Here is a 21,683-nt window from a genome sequence, read left to right as displayed (position 1 = left end):
GAACCCATCAAAAACTACTGGACACAAAGACACCATCCCTGTCTCAGGACGTGCCTCAGTCTCTAGTACCTCAGAAAACATATGAAATATCAATCCTGTTATCCTTGGATTATTGAGATGACTGAGGGTGTCCAAACGTAAGTAAAGGGAAAAAAATTACAAAGCACAGCTTTTGAGCCCAGAAATAGAATTAAAGAAAGCAAAGTGCACTCAGAAAATTCTAAAAAAAGTTTAATTTAAAATTAATATATCATAGCTAACAATATATGTAGTCTATATGCATTACTATGCCCATATGTATACACTGATTATGTAATTACATACATATTTGCATGTTGTTACATACATATTCACACCTGTAAAATATAATTCTCTCTCACTATAGATATGAATTCATCATTTTGCCTTTAATTTCATGGAGTTACAATGTTTTATTCCATACTGCTGAAGTTCTTCAATGTTCAACTAAAATAATTAAAGTGCAAACTTTCATTTTACTGCATTACAAGATTTAGCACTGGACGGTTCATCTGAATCACCTGCACCATATTTTTTCCATAGAAAATTTTCATTTTTTTTCCAAAGAGAACCTTCACACACTTCTGTCTCTTCTGCCACTGTGGAACGAGGTGCTCTTTCACACAGCTTCTGTATGACTGCTATGTCCGTGAGCTTGCTGAGCTTCTCCTCATTCTGCTCATTCAGCATATCCCAGAAATCTTTTGGTTTCCCCTTTGATTTTTCTACTTGCCCTGAAGAGAATCTTCTTGGTGATCCTGCAGGCCCATTTCCATCACTTCTGAAGAGGTCATTAAGAATAGAGGTATCTCCAAGTAAGTCCGTAAAAGACTTTTGCTTATAAATCTGAGCTTTTCTCTCTCCGTTTTCTGACTGAGACAGGGATCTTTTTTTTGGCAGCTGTGTTCCCTCTGAGTCCTGCTGTCCTTCACAACTTTTGACAGGCAGCACCTCTGATTCACTGTTTAATGAGCCAGATGCCATAAAATCCTTGAATGCCTGACTGTTTCTCCTTTCAATATGTTGAGTAGCAACAGTGGGTGACTGTTTACATTTTGCATCAACAAACACATCTTGTGAGCAGCAGTCATTGGGAAGCTTCTCTGCTCCTCCCTTACATGTCTGCTGGGCCCGTGTCTCTGTAGTTCTGCTCAGAAGTGCTTCAGTCAATGAAGGCCTAGACTTTGATCTTCCAAAATTAACAATGGATTTTCTTTTTCTAGACTGTGCTGTACCCAGTTCTCCTCCCTCACAGTCACATAAATCTCGTACTGGTATTTCAACTGAGAAGAAAGATTCCACCTCTGGATGCTTGGAAACATAGAATTCCTTCAACATGTTCTGCCTTGTTTCTGAGGTAGCTTTTGCAATATGTTCTGCAAGGTCCTTCACTGATCCCATATTAAAGTGGGATACCATTTCCTCAAATTGTGTCCTGTAATTATCAAAAAGGAAAAACGTGTTATTCTGACACCTTCAACTAGAAACAAAAGCAGCTCTCAAGAGATTAATTCAATTCACTTACTTCACATAATCCAGAAGGTAATCAGCAGAAGTAACTCCCTTATTAGAAGCATTGTTGGTTTTTATTAGCAAAGAGAAGAAAGAATAATAACTTCAGAAAAACTGAAATGACTTTTGAATCCCAAACTACACTGTGATTTCCTCAGCTTGCGATTCAAAGACTTACTGACTGTCACTGTAGGTAAGATACCATAAGAAAGGGTCAGATTTCTGAAGGCATTTACCTACTAAAAAAGTGTAGATGGACAGATGGTTGAATGTTGGGGGTTTTTTGTTTGGTTTGTTGTTTGGTTTCTTTTAGGGAGGGAAGGCAGGTGGAGGAAATAGTTGCTCAGATTTCTTTTGAAGAAGACTTGCTAAACAAGAGTTGGATAAAAGCTTTCACAGGAGACAAGGACTGTCCACATCATCCTACCCAGTGAGTTATGGAATATATTTCTGCTGAAAGGCCAAGATCTAATTCAAAGAGATCACTCTAATTGAGTTAGCCCTAGTCTGGGGTCAGGTAACCTTACTGGAAGGCTGGAGAGGTGGCTTTACCCTCCCATGTCAGAGAAAGGATATCAAACATGTTGTCTTTCCTGAATGGGGGCTCCAAAAGGCAGCAAGATGTAACACTGTTTGCCTTAAATAGGTGACTGCAGACAGCTTCCCACTCTGCCCTACAACTAAAAGGGACTGAGACACAATCATCCTCACTCACTGCATGGCATATCCACATGTACACCAAGCCTAACTGCATGCCAGGTGCCAACAGATGACCTGCTTCATGTTTAAGAGTGAATGGTTTAAGCTTTTTGCCAGATATGGCTTTAGGATCTTGGAATTAACAGCCTCAGTCACTTTGTTACCTTAGAAAATTTTACCTCAACAAATCATTGAGAACTACGATTACAGTCCTGAATATTTTTAGAATGAAAGGCTCTTCTTTACCTGCCTGGTAAATATTTAGAATTGTCAGTGTCTATTCTGGTAAACAAATCCAGCAGCTCTACAGTAACAGTTTGGACAGCTGAGGTCAGAGAGATGATATGACAGATCCTGAACACTTACAGGCACTACCTACCTGTCAGTTCTCATATAGCAATTTAATTGTCTCAAGACAAAATTGAAAATACATAGGCAAGCCAAAGGAAATACGAAAATTCAATAATGTGTATGAAGAGCATGAAAAAACAGAAGAAAAACCCACATAAAAAAGCAACAGTACCTTTTCCTTTTAGTTTTTCCAAATATCTATTCTATAGGTATTTATTTACGTTTTTATGTAAATATTTGCTTAGTCAGCTCAGCTACAGATTTCCACTTTCTATTTCCACATGCCACCTGGCTCTTTTTATTGAACTTCTATCTATGTAACAATGGAATTCAAAATTCATTTTAATAATAACAATTGCTTGGGGGAAAAGGGAAAGCAAGGGAACAGAAAAATTATTATCACTCCAAAAATGAGGGGAGAAACAAAACATTAAAAAAAATACTAAAAAAATATTGAGTCTCATGTTACAAAAGAAACACAAAGTCCAATTTTTTTTTTAATTAGTCTTTCAAAGAAAGTGATGAGATCTGGGCAAAACCAGTAGGCAGTCAGAAGCTCACACTACAAAATGTCTTGTTTTATACAGTTTAATCACTGTTTTGTAGTTGTGCATGAAGAACATACCCTGAACACTTGTCATGATGACATCTGCACAGTTATGTGTTATATGACCATGAACCAACCAAAATTTTACCTCAACAAACTACTGAGAACTATGATTACAGTTCTGAATATTTTTAGAATGAAGGGTTCTTCATTCTAATTTGTGTGTTCAATTAATCAGCTGCAGTACTCCTAATGCGGTGGCAGTGGAAGTTTCCCACTAGTTCCACTCTTGTCAGAGAAAACAATCAGTATTCCCTGAGTAGGGCTGAAATAAGGACAAAAGCAACAACCACCCAGAGGGAAGTTTGTTTTAACCTTAGAATTTTACTTCCAACTCACCAAAACAGCCTCACCTGCGTATTCCTTTGGGTGTCTTTCCAATCAAGAAGGTGGTTGAACCTACTCTGCATACTTTTTTCTTTCTCTGGGTCACAGGATGCCTGACATACAGATGATGTTGCTTACTGTTCATCAGCATTTCTTGCCCTCCCTTAATAATGCTCTTCTCTGCAGTGTTGTCTTCCGGGTTTTCATCATTTTCCTAGTAAAATGAGACATTGAAATCGTTAAGACAGCTCTGTCTCTGACAGAATGATGAATTCTACTGCACCCAGTTCTCTCACTCCTAGCTAGCACTCAGACTGGGATTCACAGCTGCAAATCAGAGTCCCTACGCAGTCACAAATTCCAGGGATGTGGAAGGGAAGTCTTGGTTCTCTGATATCTAGAACAAAAATACAATCCTATTTACACCTGAATTATTTTTCAGAAATTTTCACGAATTTTCATCAAAATTTCCCCTTTGCCAAAAAGCAAGTCAAAGGAAATAAGAAAATTCAATAATGTGTATGAAGAGCATGGAAAAACAGAAGAAAAACCCACATAAAAAAAACAATAGTACCTTTTCCTTTTAGTTTTTTCAAATAAAATCACAGGAAAGAATAGCTGCTTAGTGATGCCCTCAGTCTCCCTACTAACACTACTTTAGAGATGAAAACACAAACTGTGTTCACACCTTGTCATCTGCAGTTCAAAATTTGCTTTCAGATTTACAATGTTTCTTCTCAATGTGTTTCTATTTGATCCGTGTCCATTTCTCTCATTTCCATGGGCCGTTCACAAGGTTTTTGAGCTTTAGGATCTCACATCTGTTCTTAACTTTACTTTGGTGAGAAACCTCGAGCTACCATACAGAGAGAGATGTTAATATTTGGGACCTAAAGACATAAATTTTCACTTTAGGACAAATGCACAACTCCAAAGCTTAAAATTCTACTGCACTATTTTAAGTTACACTATATAAAACTGAAGCCAAGTACCCAATTGAGATAAAACCCCTATCCTCCCAATAATAGTATAATGCTAGTAACAAAATTAAGATTGAATTAGTAGTCATTACCTACAGCATAAATATTTTACAATTCTCTTGCTGGTTCTGTATACATTTGTTAACATTTTAATTTTTTTTTTAACCAATGTATGGATAATACAGAACTTTGAAAGAAGAAAGCAATGATAGTTTTAAAATATATTTATTTTGATGGAAATTTTGCATGAAAAATATTCATAGTATTCAGATCTCACTATGCTAAGACTTGGCATATTTTCACTCTGTCAGTAAATCAGGGCTGTGTAGTTTAATTCAAGAAAGAGTAACTCCCATATAATACAAGACTAGCCACGTCAGTGCCTGTCTTAAAGGTATTTTAAAGTCCCATAAATATGCATCCATCTACCTCTTTTTAAACAAGACCAAAGTATATGAGGCAGTAATACTTTGGTTTACACATCTGTTCAAACACAGAAGATTTTTAGTATCTTTGGGAAAAAAGCCAAATGCTGTAAACACACTGAAAGTCATAAAACTGCTGGTCTTTGCAGAGGAACAGAATTAATGTTAGAAGTATTGCTAATTGCAAATAAATGCACAAATGGCATATTTAGTTCAGGAAGGACAAAATTTTAAGTACAGTGACCCACAGTGCCACACCCAAAAAAACAACATCCAAATACCACCATATACACACAAAGAGCTCCTCTTCTACCTAAATAAGCTGCTTAAAGATTTTTTTTTTTCCTTAAGGTAGAAAAAGTGACTATAAAAAAGTTAGCACAAGAGCTGAAGGAGCTAATGCCAGTGAAAGCCTGTGGTCACTGTGAGATACTCATGAAAAGCTTATCTTGGTTTTCTGGAGCAAAGGCAATTGGTTAAATGGTACCCAATTGCGCTGAAACACAATGGTTGGCTCTGCTGAATTGGTGAATCTTTCAGAAATTCCAGCCCCCAACTCCCAAATCCAATAACTTCTTTTTGAAAAACAATGAACACTTCTTCAGCAAATCCAAACCACTTTTTTCAGATTTTTTTAAGATGTTTCCATGTTTGTTAAAGGTCAAATTTGAAGTTTGTTACTGTGAGTGATATATGGATAACAGGTTTTATGCAGAGGTAAGCTCTGCACACTGGGATGAAAATACTCCCTCTAGCCTTCTCTTAGAATTATCGTGAAAAAAGCAAAAACTTCAGTCATGTTCCAGCATTGTCAACATTTCACACTATTTTGCTTTCTTTTGAATTTGACTGGATGGATAACCCTCCTTAATTTATTGTTCTCATGGCCAATATCTTTCCAATTATCTTTTAATGTTTGCCCTCTAACTCACAGATTTCATGATGAAAACTTCCTTTCAACAGCTTTCTATATTTTCTGTTCCTCGAGCACCTTCTTTAACAAACCAGTGTGTCCCCATTATTTGTTTCTACATGAAATCCCACCATGACTATACAGCACTGATCACCTTCACCTGAATTATCATGTATATCACATGTGAAAGACAGTCTCCTAATGTAAGACTGAAATTAAGAGAATTTGACTCAACTAGGAGCATCAGACTGTTGTTCTGACACTACTGATACCAGCACATTTAAACTATTTATATTATTAATGTCACACCCTTTATGAATCAATAAATGCTAGGACGAAGAGAATGAAATAATAAAGGAAATAAAACCCCTTCACTGTATGCTATAGCACACATATATCATACACTGTCTGCTAAATGTATTTTAAAAGAATTTTGATAGGGAGAATGACAGCAATCATAAAAGCAGTTAGTCTTTACTAAATATTTAAATACATTAAAGACAGTAAGCATTTGCAGTGCACTTTAAGAAATTTCAGCTGTTCAAAGGGGAAAAGTTTCAGTTTAACTGGAAAACATACTTACTGGTCATCTGATAAATTAAGTGTGCCTATACTGAATTATCTGTAAAACCATTACACATTTCTGTATCCACATTTTCTCCTTTCCGTAAAAACCTTTGGGGGCAGCAGAGGAAGGTGCAGTGAAATAATTACATTGACATCAAAGATAAAAATCTGTCTCCTGCTGCCTAAGTATGGAAGTTTTAAAACTAGTATGCACCTACCAAAACCAATTCTTGTCTATCTTTGACAGTACAAAACTTCAGTATCTGTTCTTCCTATAAAAGGCATAAAGAAGCAGCTCAATATTCTGGAGCAATGAATGCTAATTCATGTATAAGCATCTTTAGACATGACTGAGATGACTGGCCACCTTGAGCCAGCAAATTCACTCCTTTTCTTTACTCCTTTCTAGCAAAGCAAATACAGCAAGATGAAAAGGTGTGGGAGTTAGATGAGAACAGAAAAAAGAGAAGAGAGAGGAGAGAGAGGAGAGAGAGAAAAGAGAGAGGAGAGAGAAAAGAGAGAGGAGAGAGAAAAGAGAGAGGAGAGAGAAAAGAGAGAGGAGAGAGAAAAGAGAGAGGAGAGAGAAAAGAGAGAAAAGAGAGAAAAGAGAGAAAAGAGAGAAAAGAGAGAAAAGAGAGGCTCAGGGATACTTTTTTTTCAAGCTGCCTCATATCTGTGGCAATTCACTGAGTCACCAGACTTGGAGGATAATGAACGTTCCTCAACAGCCTGAATCTAAAGTTGCAAATATGTTTGCATAATTATTCTTCACCCATAGCTGCACCGTGTCTGACCATCTTCCTCTCTTTTACTGCCTAACTACCCAAAGTATCCCTGCAGTATCTTGCCAGATACTGACTTCCAGTCAGCAATAACCCCCTGATTTCCCAACTCACAGCTGAAACATGTTACCAGGTTTTTCTCTTCAGGTATGTGTGAGACCATTGCTGTCAGATACCCAGGACACACACTTACACCGCACAGTTCCACTGTTTGTTTTCATTTCTCAAACAAACAAGAATGGCCTTCTCAAATGGCTTGTTGTCTTGCAGTCCCCCAAAATAATACAAAAGCATGAAACACAATGAATTCAGGGTGACTGAACTCTTAAAACACATCTTACAAGCAAATAAACCCTTATGCCATATCCTACTTTCTATTTTCCCACTCTCCTCAAAACCTGAGGCAATACATGACTTTGCATATACATTTGTGATTTGCAGTTGGTTTTGGATGATTATTGATAATTTGATCATTTGATACTGCATTCCAGCCTCATTATCTACCCAAATTACAATTCTATATAGTTTTTCTTTTTTTTCTTCCTTTTCTTCCCCCCCCGGGAAGTTTTTCTGATATTATGTGTGAGTTATTATGACCTTTTCATATGCTTTTCTTGAATATATGCTGAATTATGCTTCAAGTTACAATAAAGGTTAAGATTTATTATGGCTCTAAATTACTCCTCCAAAATATTTTGCCAAACCAAGAGACCAGTAAAATTAAAGTTAATAAAACTAAAGAAATTTTAGAGTAATATGTACTAACTTTCCCCTGCTTGTTCCAAACAGCTTTTCTGCATAAATAAACTGAGATGGAGGACATTCCACAAACTCTGCTCTTTTGCATAGTAGTGGAGAATTGACTACTAAAGTCAACTGTGAACAAACTGTGCTCTCTCTACTTCACATTTGTTTCCAAGTCTGTTTCTTCTACAATCAGGTAACAGAGCAAGAATTTTTTATTAGGAGTAGTTTTATTTAAGTTGTTGAGCCTTTAGCAAAGATAATTGCTATATGACAGATCACTGTCTTGCAACAAAAACATGATTTTAAATCAACATATGATCATATTATCAATAAATCAACATTTATTATTATTGTTGAGAATGACAGGAGATAGTCAGCCTGTCTCAGAATTCAAAGTTTAAACTAACTGCTTACTCCAGCAGAAGTCTGTGGACTTACTCCTATCTTCTTTCACCTTCTCATCCTTCCATCAAACAGGAGCAAAACCAAAGGCCACGCACAATTATCATAATGAAAATGCCACTCAACAATGCCACATATGAACTGACCACATTTAAAAAACACGACCAAAAGCCATACTGGAATGTTTAAACTGAAAAAGTAAACTCAAAAAAGCAGCATTACAGGCCAATCATGTGGGAACAATTCTTTTAAAGCTGAAGAGTTCACCATCCTAGAAGAACAAAGATAAAGGCATGTTATCTCCCAAAAGCCTACTCTTTGTAAACAACCATCTAAACTTGTTGAATCTGATAGCTGTGCAAACACACTGCAATCAGAGTTCCTACAACTGATAGAAAGTCTTTGTTTAAATAATCTACAAAATGTCAATGTAATACAAATAAGATAAAGAGGAGTTCTTAATGACACAACTTTTGTATTTACAGTATTCTCAACAGTACTTAAATCTGCAGTGGAGATACAAAGGGTACGTTTTTTCCTAGGCTGACAGCATGCTTAGTTTTTTCATTTACACCACATTGCAATAACATAAAGAGGGGTTTACCATTAATCCAGGTTTTACTACAAAGCATCTCGTTATTTCTCTGTCAAACACTGGCAATAGTGCCAAATGTCTGTCATCCAATTTAGAGGATTAAGTCTTCCTTTATACTGCAATTCTTGTACGAATTTATAAAAATACAGATAAAGTTTCTTAGAGCTGGTCACAGTCTATATTTTGGCCTGAATTCCTGCCGCAAAGGTTGAATATGACAGCTGGCAGGAAGCTGAGGGAAGAATATATCCTCCCCCTTTTCAGTCACCACATTTCTGTTGCCATAGTGATTAATCCTCAATTGAATGGCTGTCTTTGTACATTTCTTTTCAGTAGAACTTAAAGTAAACTTAAGTTGAAAACATGCAGTTGACTAAAAAAGAGACTCTACATATTCAACAGGTACAGTACGTGGTCTCCGGACTAACACTTTTCCACATACTAAAAAGTGAAAATTAGCTCTCATGTGGGACATCATCAGTTTTCCAAATTATTTAGTGTGTCCTGTTCCCATTTTCTGTCTTTTTTTGTGAAACATCCAAGCCTTCTCCAAAGATTTCCCCAGGCTCACTCAACTCCCCCATCACCCTGGATTCCAACTGAAGAAGTACTACACAAATTCAGCTTTACAGGAATTAGAGAAAGCCTATCCCAGACTTCCATACTGGTGTCAAACATTTCATATAGGCTGTTTTTGCCAATTAACACAGAAATTAATTAGGAAATTCATTAAGGAATGCAGTCATTTAATTGAGAATAGACTAGAAACACTAGAAAGAAGATATTTAATCTCGCCTCCAGGAAGTTTCTCCTTCTTATGGGAGGTAAGAAAAAGTTTCACAGATAACAGTGCAAGTTATCAAAAAACTTACGTAAGTAAAAAAATTCTGCACTGAAAATCAGCCGAGTTGTTTTGGAACTTGGAGCTCACCAGAATCAAAAAATAAATCAAAAATATCAATACTTACTAAATGACTAAGATCTAAGTGAAGCTCTTAACACTTTCAATTCCTCCTCCTGCGAATTAGTAAAGTCAGAATAATTTTGAGCAATATATCTCATGAATTCTCAAGACTATTTTTTTTCCTCTGGAAGGCTGAAATAACTGTATGTCTGCTCTGAAAATTATGGTCTGGCTTTGTAAGTTCACCATGTCCAGTCTACAGGTTCATTTCACACGTTTGCTTTTAGAAGCTTTTGTTTCCCATATGCTTCTCTCTGTGATAGTCCTTTTTTTGTTTTCAGCTATGTCCTTAGCAGATAGTGATGTGGTAATAGAGACAGTAATCTTCTATTTTTTTAATGAAACCACAATGAATATTTAATTAAGTCTCTTCGTTCAGAGAAAAGGTAGCTGGGGTATACAAATACTGGGCACAGGTAAAATTACGGGCAGATTGGGTACTTACTACTGAATAAAAAATAAACTTGACTGAAGCCTGCAGTTCAAAAGGTTAAGAGAGACTTGACTGTGAATTACACCAATGCAACCATGTAGATCTAACACAGACCTTCTAAACTCTAATTAGGGAAAGAAACTATCACCAAGATGAACTTTAGGCTAAGTAAAAGTGTTCAAGTCTTACATTTTTGTACAACTAATTTAAATCCAAGTTCGTTAGTTACTCATATTCTTAAACAAGGTGCTCTACATACCTTCAAATTTCTCTCCTGAAGAATAAGACTTGCTGCCCCACCACCCTTTATACCTTGGCTCTCAAGGATCTTCTTCTCATGCAACCTCTCTCACTTTCAAAGCAGAGTCCTCACAGGTTTTGCAGTCTGCTCCAGCTTTAAGTAGTTTCTACAGCTCAAGCAACTACATTAGTCTCCATGCTTCAGCGGTAAAGAAAGCACTAATAAACCTAATTTATACTCCTTTTAGCTACTACAGGTAGAAAAACAGGAAGCACACATTGTTTTCTACTGCTTTCCAGCAATTTATTTTTAGTTTACTCGCTCACCTAGTTTCCATAAATTACCATTGAAACTAAAGAACAGAGGCTATAGAAGTTTACATATATTTAGTGAAGTAAAAATGTGATTCGATGACTAGTCAATAGCAAGAAATCAGCATGTCAATGTTCTTACAGGAGGTTATTGATTATTTTTGCTTATTATAACCACTCATTATCACTGTCATTCCAGATTAATATGGAAACATGAAACAAAAATGTTTCACTCAAGTGCTCAACCAAGATTTGGAGGAATTTGTATCTCCCAACTCGCAATTCATCCACTTCAATGGAATAATTCTAGTTTTTTAAGGATTCTGGAACCCCTTTCACAGAGATATTAGTGATTACTTGAAAAATATATTTGAAATACCTTAAATCAGAAATGCATTATCACAGACAGCCTGCTGAGTGAAACTGTAAAGCAGGAAGACAGAGTTGGCATAGGCAAAATGAACAGCACAAAGGACATTTTACTTTTTGGTCCTAAGCAGACTTATCTATGAAATGAAAGGAAAATAACTTTTCCACTTCTGCTTAGAAATAAGAGAGTTTGATTATGTGTGCTTAGGAAGGGACATAAATATTATCAGGGAAAAAATATTAATCAGGAGCCTTCATGACACTATGAAATAAAGCTTCCGTATAAATACACTGTAAAAATAGCTTCTAATTATGATCACTGATACCCAGAGAATCAAACAGCTACAAAAGAGTTTCTGAGAAACTCCATTAGACCAATGATGCCAGAAAATGACATAAGTGAGGAATTTTGTCTGATAGAACTCTGCTCTCCTCTCAATAACTATCAGTTTCCAATTAACATTCCAGCATTCAAAACTGTAATTTTATTTATTTAAAATTGTTTTATTTACTTAAAACAATGATGGAAATTCAAATGACTCACCTGTATTTTTAGTATTACATACAATGCTACTTTAATCTGTCGATTATTTTATTAAACTTTATATAAGAGCAGCATTCTTTTTATAATGCAAGTAGTTGCTCTGACAGTGAATGTCCTGACTTAAACTGATGGGAAATAAGTAAAAATGACGAGTAAAGACTGATGGCCAGAAGCACAACAATAGCCATGTTTTTCCCAAAATGCCTTCTAAAGTAAAACAAAGTAATAAAGAATCTTTTAAAGTTGTCTGTGAAGCTCTGGCAGCTCTTTTTTTAAGCAGAGCAGAAAAAAAATTCAGAGTGCCACATCTAAGAATAAGCCATCATCTAGGGATTATTTCTGGATTGGTGCCTCTAGAGCAAAAGAAATAACAGGAAGTGAAGGAAGAGGTAGACTTCTCTATAATTTTTGATATTTTTCTTCCTACTTAGTTCTCCAAGAGAAGTGATACTACTGTTGCTTCTGAGCAACAAATTTATATTTTATAAAAACTGACAAGTTAATCAAGAGAAGTTGATTTCTAATACTTCCACTCACATAAAATAAGCTCTAAGTTACAGGAACAAAACAAACTTTTTGAACAGAGGTGGATCAACAGACTTTTAGACAATATACTCCCTTTAAAAGTTTTCTTTCATTTATATTTGAGTTTAATAATGTTGTCAGCCAGTGCCAATTAATAAGTACCTTTCTACAGTACTCTTGAGTATTTTTGACCAACTTTTCTGTTACTGAGGGACATTCTAATGCAAATATGTTAGAATTAAAAAGGCCTCACTTTTACTGGTTCTCCTGGTTTGATCTTCCCAGTCTAAAAATTCTTTGGCAACTGTGCTAATGGCTTAATTAAATACAGTACAAGAACAACAACAACAACAACACTGGAAGAAACTCTTCCAGCCACTGTGGATGTTCAACACCCCAGAACAACACAGATGTATGTCTACAATTTCTATAATGATTGCTAACAAGTCTGTGAAGACTAAGCTGCACATTCACCAATTACTTGTTCTGTGCTTGTGATTTATCTTAAGCATCAGCCTCGGAAACTGCAAACGTTTATTACAAGAGAAACAACAAAGTACCCGGATAATCAGAGTAGATTAAAACCACTAAGTAAAGGGAACAAAAATCTGGAAGCTCTACGTGAATTTATTCCAGATTTGTATGTATTCCCAATGCAATCAAACAAGATGCATGACCAACAAAAAGCATTAAATGGTATCTGTCCCTGCAAATAAACACTCCCAGGAAACTCTAGTGGTATGTTTCAGACATTAGGCAACCTGACTCACTACAGCAATTGCACACACTCACCTCCCCAAAAAAGCCTGCAAACTGATTTATGTTTGACTTTCTATGCTACAGAGTTTTCCAGAATGTGCTGTGGCAACTGGATTTTTTTAAACCGGATCCAGGACAAGCCAAAGAATTTTCAAGGCTCAAATGAGAAAAACATGGCACAGAATTTGATTTCAAACACCCAATCTTTAATCTTACCATTTCTCTCACAGAAAAATCCCACAGAGGGTGCTGTGCTGTTTAAAAGCCACCCCAAAAACCAATAGTCATTTATTAGACTTCCAACTGAGCCTTCTCCTCCTCCCATCCTCAATGGCTTTGATCATTCATAGTGGCCATTAACAGAAAAACAAGTCTTTTGGAGTTTTTTAAGATGAAAAACGAGGGTAAAAAAAAAGAGTTAAACCAACATTTCCAAACATTTCTCTTTACCTTGGCACTACAGACAGCAACATTAGCAGGAAGCTGGGAAAACTGCTTCAACTCAAACACGTCTCGCACTGCCCACCGGCTCAGGTGATTTTCAGCCTTGCTGGATCCCACCACATTCTGATTGGAATGAATATATGCCACCTCTTGAACACCATCTGAGACATCAGGAGGAAGACAGAATCAAAAATGTTGGTTATTCCAAAACTTCGAAAGTACATGGTTCCACGGAAGGATACTGTAATTAAGAAAAAAAAATTACATCGAAGTCATAAAATTTGTTCTGATTTTATTCAGCACCAAGTTTCTCAGCTCTATGAAATGAACAACAATCATTAGACTTACTTGGATTTATCTGGACAGTTTAAAACTACTTCAATTTCCATGTGTGCTTTTTTCAGATGGACAAGGAAGTTTCAAAGCATCTGTGGTTTAATGGCTGCAATATTGTTTAAAATTAAGTCTTTTACAGAATCAAGTCTTGTACGTGGTATTTCAAACTCCCAGATCACTTTTTTTTTCCATGTACGTTAAGTTTTTATTTAACAGCTCTGTAAAGACGTTTAAGGTTCTGCAGTTCAAATATTTAATTTGTGAATTCTTAATACATCTTTGATCTTAGCATTGTTCAAGAGACAGTCAGTCTTTAACACAGTATTACAAAGCAGTCTGTCACCCCAGAGGACAGGAAAGTAAGACTAATAGGTAAAAAGAAAGACACAAAAGGATACTACTAACTAATTTAGCAGAGCATTTACCAGCATCCTGTAACAAACAGCATGTATAGCAAGAAGAATTTAGAGCCTGCAGACAATGGTAAATTAAACCTACGTTATTACTTACTTTGAAATAAAACCAAAGAAATTAAATTACTAGTTACCTAAATATCTGTCCATTGAGTCCATTTTTTGCTCTTGATGCTCAAATTCAGTTCTTCTTGCAGAAGTTCTATGCACAGCATAACTGCCAGACTCCATTTGTGCAACAGAGGTATCTTGAATAGGATGCAGTGTTTTAGACCCAAACTGAACTCTGCCTCTCTGTCTTTTACACTTATGGCTTTGCTTTCTGGTCTCAGTTTTCTCAGCTGGAAAATCATCTTCACAGGATGAAAATTCATCTATATTCTGTGAATCACTTTCTTTTTCTTTCCTACTGGGCTTCTTTGCTTGTAGCAGAGATTTGGAGACATTATCGAGTTCATGTTTAAGGGCACATCTTTCCTTGTGTTTTGGAAAGCTGAAAGATTCTAGCTCTCTTGATTCAGAATCCTGGGAAAGTTCAATATCATCAGATTCATCACTTATGTCACTTGCTCCTTTCAAACCTGGGTCATCCTTGATGTCTTCAAAAGATGACTCAACACTGTGGAACCCAAACTGCCTACTGGCTCCCTTAAACACAAACCCAGTTTTTTCTTTTGCTAACTCTTTGCAATTTCCAGATGTTGACCTGTGTATTTCAACTTTTTTAGTAGGCACTGCTTGAACTTGAGTAGAAAAGATGACATCATCACCCTCTTCAGAACTACTTGCAGTCTCCAAGACTGTATCAGGTTGCTTGGAAAGGCCTTGATCCTCATTTTCTCTGTCCCCTTCCTCCTCAGAGCCTGAGAAATCAAGCCAGTCTGTACCATGCATATCTTTTTTATCAGTTCCATCTGCTACCAGAACAGCTTTCCCATGCTCCAAAACAGGCACACTGCTTTGGCATTTCTGAAAATCACTGTGCTTGCTATTTATGTTTTTTCTTACAGTCTGATCATCAGAAGGCCACTGATGAGAATTATAATTATCATCCCCTTCTGAGGTAGCTTCAATTTCTCTCTGCAACAACTTAGAGAATCCACACTGCATTAAAGAAAGCTGACCCTTTGCTACCATTAAATTATTTGCATTGCAAGGCTTCCTTCTGTCACATTTTTTCACAGAAGTTTCCAGAATATCATCATCACTGAAGTCATCCCAAAAATCTATTTCTTCTCTGTTTAATTGTGCCTGAGCACTTTGGGGATCTCCATCTTCTTTACAGTCTGCTTGTTCATACTAAAAAAAAAAAAAAAGTTACATCAGAGCTATTTAACATTAATAGTATATGGAACACACCTAATTTCAAAGCCGTGTAAAAAAAAGCGGATTTTCACTATGTTACTCAAGCAAAAAATACACAAAGTGGTATTACAAAATGCAAATAGAAAGCAGATACAAAATAAATCATAATGAGAAATTATTAAAGTCTCTGGCAGCTGAAAATTTTTAGCAGAAAAATCATGAAAATAAACCAATAATTTTGGTTAAAAATCAAATATTAAATAAATACTTAATATTACATATTAGAGACAATATATGCTGCACACTGCTAAAACAAGCTATATCTTCACAATCTACATCCATATTTTTCAAGTTTATACTAATTTCATTGCTACTTTTCATCTTTCAAAGGTAGTTTGAAAGGTGACTCCATGATTCAAACCTTAATATTGTTTAATAACAGTCATTTAAAAAAAAAATCTCACTGCAGTGGTTAACCACCTTGTATATGGGGGCCAACATTAAAATAGTCATGAGCACACAACAGTCCACTCTAAAATTAGTTGAGGCCTACTGTAATCAAACAAAATTACACCCAGGCAACTTTTAAACATTTTGAAGATACCAAAGTCCAGAACACAGCTACAAAACTCTGTACTACTGAGACAAGAATTATGACAACCTGTAAATGGAAAGTCAGAAGGGTAAACACTAAAATTTGGTACATGAAGAGATGTTTTAAAATTAATATATAAATCCTGGTATCATCCTGCTCATCAAAAATTATTCAACATAAGCTTAGAAAGCTACTGTTTATCACCAAGTCCAACGTGAGATCACAACCATATAGTGATGTATTATCAATGAGCTATGATCAATAAGTTATGATCAATGTGAGGGCACATATTAAATTAATAATTAATATTGACATTTACTCATAGAAATCTCCAACAGGCGTAAGAGATGGCAGCTAATTTTTAATACCATTCAGTGTGATCTAATCTAATACTACCTTTACTCTTGCAGGCCATATTACAGATCTAACTGCTTGCTTCCCTGAGTACCTGAACACAGTGTTCAGCCAAAAACATTCCTATAAATACAATACTCCTATTAAAACCAACCTTTTCAGGAAAAAAAAAATAAAAACCGTGTTCCAGAAGAAGACCATTATTTAATTACATACATTAAAAAAAAGACAGTATTGACCAGACCACTGACTTGATGGGAATCACTGTCTCATTGTCTGACTACAACTAAACAGCCTGAAGCTTTCAACAGTCTAAACCAATTGCACTCCTTTCCACAATTCCCTAAACAAAATCTTCTAAACAACAGGGTAAAAGTATTATCAGCCTAACAACTGCAGTACCAGAAACTAGAGGGACTGCCATGCTCTGGCCCACAGCCCACAGGGACATCTCACCTTCTCTGAGCTGCACGGAGCACTCTCTTCCTTCAGCCAGGTAGTTGCTGTCATGACTCCTGCTTCCACCTGCCCTTCCCTCTAAAACAATCAAATATTTAATTAACATCAACAGATACTGGTTTTGCTACATGTAAAAGGCAAGTCCAGGAAAAAATACCCAAAGCCTTTTTCTTTCCTTCTACAGAGGTGTAGAAGCACAATTAGCAAAGTCCAGACTAAATCCTAGCACATGCAAAATAACAAAATAATGGGAAGGATGGAAAGAAACCTGGAATAAAGCTACAATAAATTTCAAGATGCAAGCTAGCTGCAGTAAACATGCTTTACACAAAAAGGTATAATACTGCATATACTTGAAATCAGTTTAAACTATGGAATTGGGCCAACAGGCTTTTCAGAGTAACTAAGAAATTAATTTTAAAATATGAAGCCTCGTAAGTTATTTACTTACCTCCACCCTATAACATTCTAAAATACGGCATTATAAAATACATTTTATTAAACAGTTTTTGACACCTCAAAATGTACTATGAAAAGGTTACTATGATCACAAAAAATATTTTTATGACCAGAATTCCGGCTTAAAAGGTCAGCTTGAGCTATTGATGAATAAAATATCTGCGCACAAAGCTGACAACATGTGAAAGTATCAAAATATAAGTTAAATAATTTTTATTAAGAAATATATTAGCAAATTTATGAGAATTATAATCCAAGCTTTTTCCATTCTTTGATTTAAAACAATTTAGCTGCTCTACATCAGAGTGAGAAATTAGCATGCCTATTTCATTTAAGTCACTGCATAGACAAACACTATTCCAGTTTCACCATTCTGTTTTATAGTTTTTCCATTCAAAACGACAACAAAAGAATCTCCTGAGGAAAGAAAAAATGTAAAACTAATATCCAAAAGTAAAAGGATAGCACTTCACACCTCCAGGATGTCTTTGGTAAGACAGGACCCATGAATCCTAAGTTTGAAGAGGTTATGGATCCCAAAAAGCTCTCCCTGGTGTTCCTTTGATCCTTGCACTGCCTCGAAATATCTCTTGGCATTTTCACTTCCAACGACCGCACAGTGAAGTTGCTAAAACAGAATAACACGAGAGATTTGAGAAGAGTTTGCTGCAACAACACGTCAGAATTTCCTGGCTCCCACATTATACACACAGCTTTAGCTGGAGCAGGGAGAAATTCCTAAGAGAGGATGTTTTAATTTCCCTGGCAGATGCTGGTATAATAGACTGTGGTACAATATACACCTGCTTGGTTTTACTGAATTTTCAAAAATTTAAATATTTGAAGCCTTTTACTTGTATCATTGGCTAATATCAGACACCAACTATACACACTAGAGGCACTCCTCTATATCTTGACTGCTTAGCTTTCCTCAGTACTAAATTGTAACTATTCTTTTACTGTCTTGTATGTTTACTTAGCAAGGGAATGCAATCCAAGCGTAGCCAAAAAAAAAGAATCTCAGATTTACTATTCCTCCCTTTATTGCTTCTTATTAAACTTGAGAAACACAAGTCAATTTGAAAGGAAAAAAAAAAAAAGGCACAGGAGCCTTTCAAGAATTTTTATGCATGGTTTTTGGAAATCCAAACAGACAATATCCAGGTTGTCTTTTCCTACAAGTTCACCAACTCCCAAGGCCTCTGTGAAGCAGGCTTCCATCCTTCAGGATTTTAGTGAATGGAGCTGGCTGTAATCTGCTACTGCTCATTTTGTCAGCCTTTCTGAGATTTCTCCTACTGATTCCTGCTGTTGAAACGACTCCTCAAAAGTACTTTGCACATCAAAACTTTGAAAGAGGATCCTCTCTACATTTTCCCATGAATGTGGATGTGAAGAATATATAAGTAAGGGGTTTTTTTTGCAAGGAACGCTCTTTCAAACCTTGCTAAAGTAACAGTCATAGAGCAGTACAATTCATACTCCTGATATGTTAAAAATGTAAATTATTAGCTTTTATATTTTTGGACCACTGTCCCTCAAAAACAGATTTTGGACTTACCATGCATTATATTTAACTTGCCTTGTTAGTATATGATTTCAACTACTAATGCATCTTCTTAATTCTGAGCTTCTGATACAGAATCTCTGCAAATTGCCCAATTACCTGTTACCAACTCAGCCCATCACCTACTTCTTTTGACTTCTCCTTAACAAGTTTTGTCTTTTTTATTTACATAATTTTGTCAAAATTAAACAGAACTCTAATGGCTGCTTGGCTTCTACAAAACACTGAATTTGAGTAAGATGAAAGTCACCATTACACTTTGAAAGTAGGATTTTAAAGCAAGCCATACACATTACTGGGAGCAGTTCAAGATTAGATCTGTCAGGTTTTTGACTATCTGCTCTGTGAAATCAGAGGATCTTAGAACTTTATTCTTACTTGTCACTTACTTAAATCCAAGGAGAATAATGACAATCTGTTTACAACTGCATTTCCCACTCATTCAGTCTCCAGCTTCCTCCTTGTAAATAACCTAAGTACAACTGCTTGTCACTGAGGACTCATTACCAACTTTTTATTATTTATGGCCAAAAATTCAAGTTACTAGGTTAATTCCTCAAATCTAGTAAGGTTTTCTTCAATATGTTGTATCACTCTCCCACTGAGGTGACCTAATTTTATCTTTTCTATGCAGTGTATTCTTCAGGACAACTGTACCCCACTGGTTTTCTACCTTTGTCCCAGTTTACATGCCTATAATGTCAGAACCTTAAATTCAATCATCTTATTTCTTAATTTGTGACTTTTGACAATTGCTAAATGATGTATCTTTGCTTTGTAAGTTAAGTTAATAGCATATATCATCAACCCAAAGTAAATTACAATTTTGCTATAGGCTAGATTAGCTTTAAGTCACCAAGACTGCTAAAAAGAGCTCCAAATTTAAAAAGCTTGTGAACTTTACCTGTTTATAAACTTGTCGCAAATACATCATCTCTTCCACAGTTCCCAAGGAGATCAATCTAAACACTTTAACAGGTCTGTACTGGCCAATTCTGTAAGCTCTGCAAGGACAGTGGCACATCAAAAAACATTTTAAGAGATAAGAGAGCTCTTGCGGTAGTAAATAAACACAAAAATAAGTAAAAGCATTCTAATAAAATAGGACTATTCTAAATCATGCTTGCGTTGGTTGGGTTGTTTTTCTTTTCCACATTTTCCTCAGTAATTAATTTCCTTTTCCTTTACCCTTAGTATTCCATGTTTCTCCAGAGGCCTATGAAGTTAAAAAGCTTTCTCCTCATTTTGTATCACAAGAACTGCATCCCATCTCTTCTGAAAACATGTCTTCCACTCTGTTTATCTCAGGTTTGTTTCATTTTTCTTTTCTCCTCTCTGTCTACACCTGCTCTTGCTCAAGGTATTCTCCTATTTGTATTATATAGAGGAATTAGTTCATGGATTACATGGAACAGTCTGTTCTTTCTTAACTTTCTAAAGCACTTTGCAAGTTAAAATATCATAAAAACAGCTAATGAACACTGGCAGTGTTCTATCCAAATGGTAAATTCTGAGACATCTAATAAACTATATTCCACAACATTCACAAGAGGCTGAACCAATTCATAGAAATGTGATCTCGCAAAGATTCTTTAAAGAAGTACCCAATACATGTTTCTGTTGAACAGGTGAACATAAATATGTATTAGAAGTGAGAAAGACCCTTAAAATGGAATTATATAATTGCAAGAGATAACAGAAACAATTTATTTCTGCTCATAAAAATATATAGAGCTACTGAATTTTCATAGCTTTCAATGTTCTTTACTTCAGTCAGCCAGAAGTCTGTCTTGAATTCCTAGGGAAACATCCCACAGCCAAAAAGCCTTGAAAGAAATATCTGTATTACTAGAAATACTCCAACAGCATAATATAAGAGCTAGAACTGAGTGCTGAAAATACTCTAATCTCCACAAGGGTGAAGCAGAAAGGTTGTCTTTAGGGGGTCTGGAATTCAAAACATCACTTTAACTGGGGTCAACTACAATGTATTCTGTCATGAAAAACACAAGAAAAATGATAGCTACACACACCCCCATTCTATAGAGATCACAAAAAGTTATAGTAAAAACTTTCTTCCTCAAGGAAAGTTTTAGTTGGAGAATCAGATTATGGAATGAAAGCGAAAGAAGAGTACAACATGGATAAGTTCTGTATTTTGAGAGTGTACCTGTCAATTGCTTGAAGATCATTTGCTGGATTCCACGTAGGATCGAACAGTATAACAACATTGGCACCCACAAAATTAAGACCCAGTCCACCAGCCCTAAAAGAATAAAAATGAGAAAAATAGAATTATATGACAATAAAAACAACCCTGAAAAAAAATTTTCTGTATTAGATCCATATTGGCATACCCTTCCCAACATAAAAAAGAACACAATAAAGATACTGAAAACAGTGCAGTACAGGTTTGTGCTACTGTTGTATTAATAACCACCAAGTACTCAAATAACCATTGCTATAAAATGCAGTCTTCTCACCTCAGTATCATGCCTGTTACAAACTGAATAGCTGAGTCATGATATGATAATGATATGATATGGTCAGTCTTCGCGAGTGAAGATTTGGGAAAGGTCATTAACCCTCCGAGCCTGCGCAGTGGATTTTTTAGGTGAGACACAGCGTGCGCTGAACTGAGCCCACCCTTTAATCCTGAGGTTCATCTGCCGGGGCCGAG

General features: G+C 35.9%; 1 protein-coding gene across 1 annotated transcript in view; it reads right to left on the bottom strand.

Annotated features, from left to right (window-relative positions):
- Positions 1 to 205: 205 nt before the first annotated feature.
- Positions 206 to 21,683, bottom strand: part of ERCC6L2 (ERCC excision repair 6 like 2) — a 51,494-nt gene continuing 30,016 nt past the window's right edge. The window contains exons 12-19 of the mRNA XM_017821121.1: positions 21,174 to 21,269; positions 19,908 to 20,007; positions 17,912 to 18,064; positions 16,975 to 17,055; positions 14,399 to 15,563; positions 13,522 to 13,676; positions 3,541 to 3,728; positions 206 to 1,453 (exon numbers count right to left, since the gene is read on the bottom strand). Of these exons, the coding sequence (XP_017676610.1) occupies positions 490 to 1,453; positions 3,541 to 3,728; positions 13,522 to 13,676; positions 14,399 to 15,563; positions 16,975 to 17,055; positions 17,912 to 18,064; positions 19,908 to 20,007; positions 21,174 to 21,269 (2,902 nt within the window). The 3' untranslated portion in view covers positions 206 to 489. The remainder of the gene's footprint in view (positions 1,454 to 3,540; positions 3,729 to 13,521; positions 13,677 to 14,398; positions 15,564 to 16,974; positions 17,056 to 17,911; positions 18,065 to 19,907; positions 20,008 to 21,173; positions 21,270 to 21,683) is intronic.

Source organism: Lepidothrix coronata, unplaced genomic scaffold (assembly GCF_001604755.1).
Source record: "Lepidothrix coronata isolate B3197 unplaced genomic scaffold, Lepidothrix_coronata-1.0 Scaffold89, whole genome shotgun sequence".
In the NCBI taxonomy this organism is placed as follows: domain Eukaryota; kingdom Metazoa; phylum Chordata; class Aves; order Passeriformes; family Pipridae; genus Lepidothrix; species Lepidothrix coronata.
Note: the sequence above shows the minus strand (reverse complement) of the source record. Positions and strands in the feature narration are given on the sequence as shown.